At 39.2% G+C, this 13,405-nt stretch overlaps 1 protein-coding gene across 5 annotated transcripts in view; it reads right to left on the reverse strand.

Moving 5' to 3' along the window:
* Positions 1–13,405, reverse strand: part of mtor (mechanistic target of rapamycin kinase) — a 315,741-nt gene that overhangs the window by 125,262 nt on the left and 177,074 nt on the right. For 3 of the 5 annotated variants that reach the window (XM_085966857.1, XM_085966854.1, XM_085966856.1), the window contains 2 exons: positions 9,185–9,274; positions 4,851–4,926 (listed from right to left, as the gene is read on the reverse strand). In XM_085966857.1, the coding sequence (XP_085822983.1) occupies positions 4,851–4,926; positions 9,185–9,274 (166 nt within the window). The remainder of the gene's footprint in view (positions 1–4,850; positions 4,927–9,184; positions 9,275–13,405) is intronic. The other 2 variants (XM_085966859.1, XM_085966858.1) reach the window with 1 other exon arrangement.

Genomic DNA, 13,405 nt, shown 5'->3' on the forward strand with positions numbered 1-13,405 from the left:
GCCTGGACAGACTAGATGCAGGAAGGATGTTTCTGATGGCCGGGGAGTCCAGAACCAGGGGTCATAGTCTAAGGATAAGGGGTAAGCCATTTAGGACTGAAATGAGGAGGAATTTCTTCACCCAGAGAGTGGTGAACCTGTGGAATTCTCTGCCACAGAGGGTGGTGGAGGCCAGTTCATTAAATATATTCAAGAAAGAGTTGGATATATTTCTTAAGGCTAAAGGGATCAAGGGATATGGGGAGAAGGCAGGGACAGGGTACTGAATTTGGATGATCAGCCATGATCTCATTGAATGGCGGAGCAGGCTCGAAGGGCCGAATGGCCTACTCCTGCTCCTATCTATGTTTCTATAGCACTTTTAAGCTCCAGAGTGGGATACGAGGCAATTCAACAATATAACGTGGCCAAAGTACCTTTCAGTCATAACAGCAAAATACTGCGGATGCTGGAAATCTGAAACAACAACAGAAAATGCTGGAAATACTCAGCAGGCCAGGCAGCATCCGTGGAGAGAGAAACAGGCCTGAAACGTTAACGCTGTTTCTCTCTCCACAGATGCTGCCTGGCCTGCTGAGTGTTTCCAGCATTTTCTGTTGTTATTTACCCTTCAATCATGGCCTCTCATTTATTAATCTGCCAGCAGAAATTTGGTTACAATTGCTAACTGATGACTTGCAGAATTGTGGCAGAAAGGTAACCCTGTTCTCGTCTATTAAATTCATTTAAGGATGATGAGTTTTTTTTAAAACTTTGCAGAACTGACAAGCGAACGCTTAAAGATGATCTGACACTACCCTACGATGGCCTCACACCTACTTTACCCCATTCACTGAGTGAAGAAGTTAAATGACCTAACTGCAGGTCAATCTAGCGTGACTTTCTGTGTAAAAGAATACAATAGGTGGTGAGGTCGTGCTTGCCAAAATGGTTTTGATTTCTGTGTTGAATGTTACAGCTCCACTGGAATCTGATGCCTGGGGAGGAGAGTTTGTTCTTACAGTGTGGTCTTTAACCCACACCAATTACTATTTGATTTTAGGTTGTGACAACTTTACAGAACAATATAAAGGACAAGATGTCTCTACAGTGAAGTACTATGAATGGTGAATGCTGATTTATTCACCGGTCTCAGGTAGTCATTTTAATAATTACATTTGCACAAAAGTTATATATAGCCCCAAGTTCTGCAGGTCTGCAAAAAGGACAGCAAGTGCGTGCTGCAAAAAGAACAGATGGCCATAACATTCAAACCACCATACATCAGCACCTGTATACCAAACAACAGAAGATGGAATAATGTTTTAAAAAGAGTAGCAGTGTAGAGGAAGTATAATGCAATATGCAGATTGTCTCAGGCTGAACCAGACTGTTTGCAACCTTCCCCTCCTATCTGACCTCGAGACGAGCTTCCGAATTCAAATACTCTCCATCACAAAGACTGCCTACATCCACATTTGTAATATTGCCTGCCTCTACCCCATCTTAGCCAATCTGCTGCTGAAACCCACATCCATGCCTCTGTCACCCCCAGACTCATTTGCTCCTATGCTTTTGGGGCTAGCTACCCATCTTTCATTTTCCATAAACCTCAGTTGTGTCCTAGCCCGCTCCAAGCCCCATTACACTCCTGTCCTCACCGACTTACACTGGGTCCGGGTCCCCACCGCCTCACGCAAAGCACGAGAATGCTACTCTTCATGTTAAGAGAGGGGAACAAAACAAAAGATAAGGCTTATGTAACAAGAAGTATACATCATTCACTGTGCCGGGTCGTACACTAAAGTTCCTTAAGTTGGTTTACAAAACTATGCATTTGACATGGTTGCGTGACAGCAACAAAAGTATCGAAGAGTGAAGCCCAATGGCCCCTACGGACAGTTGAAGGGTCTTATTACTGGCAAAGCATGGGTCATAGAACCTAGAGAATCATTATATGTATATAATAATCTGCAAACCTCAAACTAAATTGATGAATTAACTTTCCTAACTTTATTATTTACTAGCAAAGTACTCCAGTGCCTTCAATTTTTTAAGTGTGTGGTAATATGTTGACACCGCATGGGTGCTTACTTATACATTACCTCAGCACACAGATATCCTCAAATGAGAAACCTGATCCTTATAAAAACAGACACAGCCCATCTTTGTGCAGCCTGTCTGCTCTGTAACTAGTACTAGACTGCAGCCAATGGCCACAGGGCGGGTGATGGGAACTTTTCCCAACTCCTTTTGGAAAGTGGTAAAAAAAATCACATAGTATTATTTTTTTTAAATTTCAGATAACCTAATTTGCTGGAGAATACGCACCTCTGTTAGTAAAACTTGTTTATTTAGTTATTGTAAATTTTCCTGCTAAAGACTTCATGTTTCCTGATTTATTGTGTCACTCTTCCGGTACTGAATTTGCTTTACCATCCTTCTGTAAGAATGGCACTTTGTAAAATTATAATGGGGATTTATTTTTGTAAGAATTGACTTAAATATCCGAGGCCTGAAGACATTTCCACGCTCTAAGAAACAGATGGCTCTCCCATCATATTCTGTAATGATATACTGCAATATGGAGTGGCAGGTTCCACAGAATACAATTGAAACCAGTAAAGTAGCCAGGAGATAGAACATTACTTTTCTGCCACATAGAAAATGCACCATTCCAACAGTGCAAAAATGTCTCTCAGGGCAAATTCTCCTTTAATTGACTCTAGCCACATTAAAAGGAAGAGTTATGGAGAGATATAGGTAAGGGCATTCAGATGAGGAATGGTCCAGTTGCACAGGTGTAACTCTGGAGTGTCTGCAACACACTGGGAAGGTTGCAGAAACATTCACCAACTGTTCGGCATATTTTAACCTGTCCCTTGGTACAATTATATTGGACTATGGTTCTATGAGGAGTTAAGTTCATTACTTGGATCATTCTAGAACCAGACCTGTTTGCTGGAACTCTTAAATGGTAGGATGGATTGAGTCACTTTTTTTTTTAAATGTCACTGAAATTAATGCTGAATAGGTTTTTTAAAATCTGAAACAAAAACAAAAAATGCTGGAAACACACAGCATGTTTATCAGCATCTAAAACGAGAAAAAAAACAGATCAAGGTTTCTAGTGTTTTCAGATGCCGACAGGTCTGTGGTGTATTTCCAGTATTTTCTGTTTTTATTTAAGATGCCGAAACCTAGTATGTAACACATTGGACATTGTCTCGATTCAGGGTTTGACATTTTTTTTTTTTTTTTTTTTTTTTTTTAAGGGGGGGGGTGGGAAGCGAGAGGAGACGGAGTTTACTTGAAAATATGGGGTTCCATTCCGTTTAGCAACAATGGGATTTTATGGAATGCTTCTTCAAATTGTTAATTGCAGAATTTGTGAGGAAGAATTTCGCCACTGCAGAACAAATAGCAGAAATCTGCACTATGGCAGATCAGTGGAACTTTTCTGAATAGGATGGCGATGATTTAAAAAAATAGTTTTGCTGCTTCAGCTAAAAAATGGATATTTCAATAATATAATCAACAATAATAACACCCTTGAATTTTTCTCATTTGTCATTGTGCCACCAGTTCATTGAAATCAATGGGTAATCTTTCAATGGTAATGCGAGATATTCTTACTTGCCCTAGAGGATGGCACTATTACCTCTAATAGTATTGTCAGAATGCCTGTTATTCTTGTTTGCTCCAGAAGTGGCTCTATAACTTCTCTCAACCTATTACAACAAAGACAGCAAAAAAGCCATACCGCTTCCTCTGACTAACGGTGAGCAAGACCACAGCGATTGACTAGTAATCGGTAAATAATCTTAAACCTGGAACAATGTTACCGCACATAATTGCATCAAGCCGTGCTTTACAAGTTTAAGAAAACTCCTTCGTGACCTGCAACAGCCGGAACAAAATAGAACGGCTGGTAAAAGCATGGCTGTTGAGTTTCATTCCAGATTACAGGAAACTTTGGTTTATCCGGAGGTTAACTGTCTGGAATGCTCGATCCACCGGCAAAAATCAGGAGCCGTTTCATTAGGTTTTTTTTCTTCGCGTTGTTTTTTTTCCCCCACCAGTCAGGCTCTGCAAGGTCTCGCTGAAGCTGTTGCTAAGCTACAGAGACGCTTGCAAGGTACGGCCGACTGTTTAGAAGCACAGGGTTTGTTGCTCCGTATGTTTCAACATTAGCGCTGGTTTGTCCGGCAGTTTTGATGGGACGGCAACAGCTCGGTCCCGTCGGTGCCGGATTTCACAAAGTTTCCTGTATATTAATCCTAAAATTATTTTCATTACAGACAAATGAAAAATGAGCCAACACTGCTTCATATTGTCAGGGAAACAATGTACTGCACTGTCAGTAGATGAGGAGATTTAGCAGTCGTGGAGAATAGTTGCTGACAGATAAGTGCCAACAATTCTACTCAAGTACTGCCAAAAGTCCATTAGTCATATTTTCTCATTCTAGGACTCTGGTAGGTTGACACTGTACCAACACAGATTTGTGCATATTATTTACAGGAGCGCTCTATGCATTGAAGAGTTTACATTACAAAACGAGGTCTCAGGTCAAACAGTGCAGTACTAATGTAGTTGCTCACTAACTTCTTGTAGAGGGCTGCAATCCCTTTCTCAAGAGGTGCTCTCAGAAGTGCTGGAACATGGGAGAGATGAGTATGGAGAGCCTACACCTGCAACTCCCCGCACAGTGAGCCCTTGATTCCAATCATACCACTGTGGGCATGTTGCCAAGTGAAGACCTGGCACTTCCTCACAGGAAGAAAACATTTTTTTTTTTTTTTTTATAAAAAGGATAAACTTAAATAGTTTTGACATTCTTATCAGAGCAAGGTATTGAGAGTACCTACCAGCTCCCCATAGTGTTTCATGGCATATTCCAGGACCCCAGCGGCTGCCTCAGGCTGCTGCAGTTTGTTGTTTATGCTGTCAATGAAATGAGAACATTTAGTACAATTCCAACCAAGTAGCATCAGAGAAAGTACACTAATCTAAAAAGTGTATTTATCATGTCCTCAGGATGTCCCAAAGTGTTTCGCATCTAAAGAATTACTTTTGAAGTGCAATCATTGTTACTCGTGAGCAAATATGGAAGCCAGAATTTCATTAACACTTGATGCAGAATAGTCACACAGTGTCCAGTTCATTTGTAGTGCCTTTCATTTGCTGCTATTCAGAGACATGAATTTAAGAGATTAGTGGGAGAAAGGATGAGGGTCCAAGGTAGGTAAAAGAAAATCAGGCAGGCAGACAGAAATACAGAAAGGATGTTACATAATATGAGAGACAGAAGTGAGAACACAACCTTTATTGGCTCAGAGTCAAAATCAACTTCGCGATTACGACCCATTAATATTGCACCAAGATCTATCAATGCTCGTGAGATATTTATATCCCATAAATATTCAGGTGTAGTTATGAATACATATAGAAAGCACTTAAAATAAATATATTATCTGCCTAGTTTAAGAAACTACATGTATTAAGCTTCACAACAGTTTAGAATATTGCCAGAATTTTACTGTATTTGAAATACCATTCTGTCACAATTTTATGCAAAGGCCCATTAAAATAAAACAGATCTTGAGAGCATCAATGGTAACCTGTACCTAGGCTATCGCAACTACACTCAGAACACAAAGGGCACCACTTTGCCATTGTGACAAAAAGATAAGATTTTTATCTGGTTTTAGTTAGTAGCAATTTCTTTACATCCAGTCATTGTACATAAGTAGTTTTTACAAATCATCAAAGTTTTTGATACATATGCTGCAAAGTTTGAGGGAAGGAACCAGGTTAACTTTGAACGATACAGACGGTGTGATTTGCTCAGTTTAATGCATAACTGCCAATTATTCTGAATACAATTATGAGCTATGAAAAATTCAAACATGCTACAACAACAGGTGAAAAGTTATTTAAACAGCTGGACCCGATCAATAAACTGAATAGAGTTAAATTATCAGAATGTCGTCAAACCGATTATAAGCTTCACAAGATAAAAATACATAGGCTAGTCAGAGAAGAGGTTAAGAAAGAGGACTATGTTTATACAAGTTATCTATAAAAGTGCATGCTGTAAGTAATCTACGGTAAACATGTAACTATTACTGTTAGACTGTTCATCTGTAAATTATTTATTTTACAAACTGACTTGATATCTTCAACTTGAAAGCAAGTGATACTTTACCAGTGATGTGAATTGTTATGGAGGCATAAGTAGTCCAGTACCTTCTAGCCATTACTAGGATTTGCTATTCATTATTCTGACCAAGATCTCAAGCAAAGGATACACACTCTCAGAGGCATAGGGCCTTGGGACCCACCCATTAGTGTGACGTAAGATACAAGAATCAAAATAACCTAGGGTAAGCAGATTTCAAAAGACTCAACAACATAACAACCATGTAGGAATACATGCACTGACATTTTCCCTCGACTACCTTCAAGTCTCTGCCACATATCTATGGGATAGCGAAGGTATTGGGGAATTCACTGCAGAATAGCCCTCAAAATCTTGGTGTTCCTAAACCCCACTAGTCTAGGCATCCTCATCCTGTTCACTATTGCCAATGTGAATGCAGATGGCTAACGAGATGAAACAATAAAAATAATGGGATTTCATTTTTCTTAAATATACAGCCACAATTTGACAATTTGAGATTCCCATAACCTCCACAAATAGATTCATGGGACATATCATCTTTACCCTAAATTTAATAGGCTTAATTTCTCAAGCATCCTCTTCACCAGCTCTACCTGTACAAGTTACAACTCATCTAGAACTTCATATCCTATCCTGTACACCCAATTGCCGACTTCCCCTATCCCCAGCGCATCAACTCTGAAATCCTCATTCAAATCGCCTCAATTTCCTCTACAATGTCACTCAACCCTAAATCTTTTCCATTCCTATGTCCCAGAACACACCTTCACTCTTCTGGACTTGTCTCCCCTCCCTCTTCTCCAGCATTGATGGCAGATCCCTCAGTTATTACACCCCTGCACTCTGCTATTCTCTTCCTAAAACCCTGCTTAAAAAACCTCAAGACTTACTTTTTTGACTATGCAGTCAGTCACTTTCCCTAACTGTCCACTAATCTCCTTGGGCAATGTCCTGGGATGTTTTCATTACGTGAAAGGGCTAAATAAATGCAAGTGGTTGTAGACACAAAATTAGACAATTTATAGCAGACACCACAATCTCCATCATTTTATTAATACAGGTTTTATGACCTTCTGCAGCCTAATTTCTTCAATACCCATGCGTCTGGCAACGCGATTAGAAGGTTCTTTTATTATCTTTGCAAACATGAGTGTATTGTCTTGGGAATCGCTATTCAACAGAGCTTTGCACAGAGTGAATGGGCTGCTCTATGAACAAACTTTGTTCGCCAACATGGTCTCTCTTCACTTTTTTCTGGATACACTGGAGAAAGCCACCACACTTAAACCAATCCTGTAGAATAACATACTGCCGACAAAATCCATTCCTGTCAAGTTAATAACTTGTTACCCTGCTTCCTTCTTCAGATCCAGCAACAACTGGTGACAATTTACAGCAATCCAGTCAACCTTAAAACAGTAAATTAGAGCCAGTCCTTGAACCAAGAGTTTCATAAATTATATGTAGGAAAAAACATTTCTTCAGCTGTGTTTAGTAAGTTAGAGACGTCTGTGGCATTTCACTACGAGTGCTACGAATAGGTGAGACATGTTATTACAAGCATTTACTTTTTTGTTTAGAAACTTTCAGTTAATAGGATTTCGCACAGATAGATATTTTATTGTAGGAAAATCAGAATATCTAATTTGTGTGAGGATAACATTTGCCCTCTCTTCTGTTCACCCAAATCTTCATGCATCAGGTGAAGTCAGATGAGCAGACAGGTGTCATGCTCTCATGTTCCCACAAATACCACGCTGCACAGGCTACCATGATGTACTCGAGCATTCGGGACAAATCTTCTTCAGACCATCTATTCCTTGTGTAATATCACCCTGTAGCAGCACAGCTAAGTTCACAGGCTCTGAGTGGGGGATTGCAGACATAAACCAATATCCCATCATTTTGTGGCACAATACATTGAAACTACACTTTGCTGCTACATTCCTACTTTTATTTTATTGTGTGTAAACAGGGCCATGGAAACAGTGAAACTAAAGGCACTTTGAAAAGCAATGATGGAAATGGTTTATCATCACTTTATCAAATACTTATCAAGCATTTAACTATGATTGATTTTCTATAATACAGGAAACTTTGTGCTATCCGGCACCGACGGGACCGAGCTGTTGCCGTCCCATCAAAACTGCCGGACAAATCAGCGCTAATGTTAAAACATACGGAAGCTTTTGAGCTCCGTATCTAGCAACAAACCCTAGCTTCTAAACAGTCGGCCGTAGCTTGCAAGCGTCTCTGTAGCTAAGCAACAGCTTTAGCTAGACCTTGCAGAGCCTGACTGGTGAAAAAAAAAGCAACGAAAAGAAAAAAAACTTACTGAACCGACTCCTGAATTTTGCCGGTGGATCGAGCATTCCGGACAGTTAACCTCCGGATAAACCAAAGTTTCCTGTATGTACTAACTATATTATTCCTCCAGTAATCAATTGTGAATTATAGTTACTAAATTTTCAGCTTTTATATCTTGGGCTAAATTTTTCACCGACCTTAATGAACGTGTGGAAAATCCAGCCCCAAAAGTGTTAAGCACATGGAATTCACCAGTCAGCTAAAATCCTCCATGACACCTGCTGCCAGTCAATCTCCATTGCAAATATTCAAGATAAAACTACCCTCATTAACACCACAGTATACATTAGAAAAATAGCAGATAAATGCGACGAAGAATCTTATCTAAGAATTCCCTACCTAACACCATTGTGACAGCATGATCACTAGGGCTGCAGCAGTTCAAAGAGAAGGTCCTGTACCACCTTCTTAGGGTAACTAGGGATGGGCAATAATTGCAACCTTGCCAGCATTGCCCATATCCAAAGAAGAAATATAAAAAAGATTCTTGGGCTTCAAATGACAAATTATAAACTGCTTGAACTTTGCTCTCAAGCATGTAGAAGATCATATGAACTGCTTGAGGAAATTACTGTCTTATCATCCTTCATCATCTAGTGTTCTCGATTTAATTCAGTGAACATTGAAAACAAAAATGGAGGCTTCACCTACAGTTTTGCTGATGGGTACATCTGGATTCCACCTGACCACTGTTGTCGTCTCCAAGTCCCTCCAGATGGAAAAAGATATGAAAATGTGTCACTAAAAAACCACAACAAAACATTTGCTTGTCAACTTCTTTGAATGTTCTGGTCAACCACATATCTTACTTAAACAAGATCAGTGAAGCATTATACCAAATGAACATGTTGTTTGTCAAGAAATCCCTCAAATATGTCCACGAGGAGGAATAATGACTTCTACTGAAGTATATTACATTTGATGTCTACTTGAAAGCATTCTCATTCAACTACCAAAGTTGAGCAGACCAAACGGGACCTTTTGTTGCCTTTGCAGGATAGTCCTTTAGCAAATAACCCAATTATTTCATTATTATATAAGGTGAATCATTATACATTTACTGGAATCTTATTTTCCAATCCATTAAATGGGAAAACAAAGAAACAAAGAAAAAAAATGCAAAAACAGAACATCAATAACAGGCATTTAAATAAACAGCAAGATCTTTTCTGATACATCTTGTTTCAGCTAACAGTTTCAGTTTCTGGGAAAAAGTCCACAATTAAATGTCGAAATTGTTAAAGCATGTGAATTTTTTCATTCCTTACCCTGTTGAACAAGTCTCCAAGTGAGAAGTAAACAAAACACTACAGCAGCACTAGATCTTTTAAAATGCTTATTGTTTCTACCTACTGTCATCTTGCATTACAAAAGGTTTAAAGATTTTAAAGATTTCTAAACTTTTCTGTGAAGAGAAAGTGAAATATTACACAGTTTTTTTTCCCCACTGTCCCCTGGGGTAGCATTACTTACACAAGCTGAGGAACAGCATGGTTTAGCTGGAATCCAAGTGTCCCTATGATGGCTGAAGTGCCTTAAATCCCAACCTTCAGAAAGAGCAATCCGCGTGGCGCAGGCTTCACGGGTGAAATGGCCTACTTCTGTTGCTATCAACAGGTGGCGGTGGTTGGAGTCCATGATAGAACAATGATCAGGGGCACCATCTTAAACTGACTGAATAAGTCAAATTCCATGATTATTACAATGGATTTGCATCAGTGTTTTGGGGATTGTATGTGTGATTTCTTTCCCCATAAAAATCACAAATCAGTGGTCTTAACAATCATACATTGAGTGTCGATAGAGCTGGCTGGAAGAGCCAAATGGCCTTTTCTTGTTCCAGAATTGATGTTCTTGAATGTAAAAGTACTAAAAAAAAAAATTCTTGGGACTACTCACTCCCTTGTGCTCATTTCATACAACAGATAATTTTAAAGAAGTTAACCATCATTCCATTACAGTACCAAATGATATTCACAAAAGATTATAAGGAAATTCTGAACACACTATTAATTAGAACAGCCAGCAGGGTTTGGGTTACATACTGAATGAACAATGGCTGGGAGTGCACTACATATAGGCCGCAGTGTTTTACAAGGGAGTTAAGTCATGATGTAGAGGTGTAGAAAGAGGGAGGGTTCAGGCAATCTCATAAACCAAACAGTGAACAAGTGATTGATCGCCAATATCTAAACCTAGAGATACATCTTTGAGGCCCATTCCTGCCCTTTATTCCAAATAGACAGAATTAAAGTTTGTGCAGTTTGTTAATTTTTGATAGTGGGAGAAGCAAACCAACAAAATCTCTACATACACTTGAGATATTCAGATGTTGTTAAGTTACATTAAATTATGCAGTGTGGTCTTAACAGTTCAGATGATTATAATAAACCATTTGATCTGTGCTCTATTGGTTTTAATTCGTTGGACCCAGAGAATGGTTAGTGTTGCAGTTAAAATGCATTAACCCTAAATGCATTACCGGGATCTTGCCATGCACAAATTATCTGACACATTTGCAGTGCTACATAACAATGACTACACTTTAAAAGTAAAAGGCTGTGATGCGCTTTGGAACTTCTCTTACTTTCACAAAACAAATAAGGAATTGAACCCCTAAAAATAGTCAGTATCCTGTTTTATACAATAAAAAATATAACACCAACATTCAACTTTAATTAGGGCACTTTGTGGTTCCAGCAAATGCAATAGGTTTTACATAATTCCCCAAAGTTGCCCTGGAAATCACCACACTTGCAGATACATACAAAGATTCTCATTTTATCATGACAGAAGGCCCAAAGTAGACCAAAAATCTAGAGGCAACAAACTTGACATTACCAGTTGGGAACATGATGGTGAAAAATTAAATTCAATGACAGTAAAAGGTAAGTTCAATGTCACTGAAATCCATTCTGGAAAAATAAAGCTCCAGCACAGTCCTGATGACAAAGGTATACTGCAACCCAGTATTTATTTATCCATATAAATGCAGGTAATAAGGTCATCAACTCTCCCCAGATCCTCTCAGTCACAAATGTACACTCACAGATACAAGGAGGATCATTATGTAACTTGTAACCTCTTGCTTCAAACCAAAAGTCAGAGCACTGACAAGATAATTGCAGCTCCTGCAATGCCATCATGACAGTTAAGAATTGTGGGAGTAAACCTCAACTCTCAGCTAAAGAATTTGAAAACAATGTTGAGTGGTTTAGTAGGAAAACTATTATAAGTTGCTGTTGCCTTTGCTGACATAACCTGCAAACCTACATGCAAGTCAGATTTTTTGCTCCTTACTTGTTGCGGCTGATTTAAAGTACCTCACAAAATTCCAAAACAAACTGAGTTTAAAAAAAAAATCTCAAATGCAGCACCAGACAAAATTGACATTAAATAATGTGCTACTTTTCTGTAATTGAAGGGATTGGTCTCCATTGGTAAGCAAGAGGAGCCCCATCGTGTGTGCCATCGGTTGGGAAGACACCCATCTCTGGGTCAGAAGGCTAGGAGATCAAACCGCACACCAGCCTTGAGCCACAATCTAGGTTGACACTTCAGGGAGAATTTGTTGGAGGCTGAAACATTAAACAGAGGTCCCATTTGCCTGGCTCCAGTGCTTCCGGTGGATTTTAAGATCATACAGTGTTCTTTAAAGAGGAGCAGGTAGCTCTCCTGGTGTCCTGGTCAACATTGCTCTCTCAATCAGCACTATAAAAACAAAATGGATCAACCGTTTGTGGGATGTTGTGGCTGCCACGTTTGCTTGTACAGTTCATTCCTCTTAATTCAACGTTACCTATTTCAAATGATCTGATAATGGATTTTTTTGTTCAGTGCTGTGTTAATTATGTTGCTTAATTCAAATTATTGGATAGGTGAAATTGGTTTAACGCAAAATAACAACAGAATTAACTGACTGGACTGTGTAATATTCACCGCACACCAAGTATTTAATTGAGTGAAGTGTTTTTAGATTTGGTGATGTGATAAGATGTTCCACAAATCAAGTTTTGTCATTTTTGTTGCAATTACATCCTGGGACAAGCTGCCCAATTACATGTTCTACACTGTGTGTTATGCTTCTGAGAAAGAAGAAAGACAGCTTGACAGATAATTTTTTTTACAAAGATGGTGCACCTCTAAGTTTGGTTCTAAGAATTGCTCAAAACATCTCAGCTGTTCTCGAAAACTAAAAAAGGGAAAATTACAGATCGATTATAATATATACTGAACATGAAGCAAATCTAGGACAATGTAGCTCAACTTTTCCTCCAGCACAGGAGATGATGAATTGTGGCCAGTTTATTTAAAAAAAAATAGCCCTCTTTGAAACCCTACACTGATGTAACCCTGGGGAAATGTATGCGGCTGTATTATTTAAACAACCGATAATTTGTACAAATACCAGCTAATCTAATCAGCGCCTTACTGCCACAGAAGTTAAAAGGTCACTGAAAAAAGTTTCAAATAAGTTCTCTTCCATCCCAACTTCAGTCAAGCCTGTTCTCTACAAACCACTGACCAAAATACAATTTTGAAACATAGAAACATAGAAGATAGGAGCAGGAGTAGGCCATTTGGCCCCTCGAGCCTGCTCCGCCATTCAATGAGATCATGGCTGATCATCCAAATTCAGTACCCTGTCCCTGCCTTCTCCCCATATCCCTTGATCCCTTTAGCCTTAAGAAATATATCCAGCTCCTTCTTGAATATATTTAATGAATTGGCCTCTACTGCCTTCTGTGGTAGAGAATTCCACAGGTTCACCACTCTCTGGGTGAAGAAATTCCTCATCTTGGTCCTAAATGGCTTACCCCTTATCCTTAGACTGTGACCCCTGGTTCTGGGCTCCCCATCAGGAACATCCTT

Source organism: Somniosus microcephalus, chromosome 25 (assembly GCF_052327205.1).
Source record: "Somniosus microcephalus isolate GS21.2 chromosome 25, FLI_Smic_1.0, whole genome shotgun sequence".
Lineage (NCBI taxonomy): Eukaryota > Metazoa > Chordata > Chondrichthyes > Squaliformes > Somniosidae > Somniosus > Somniosus microcephalus.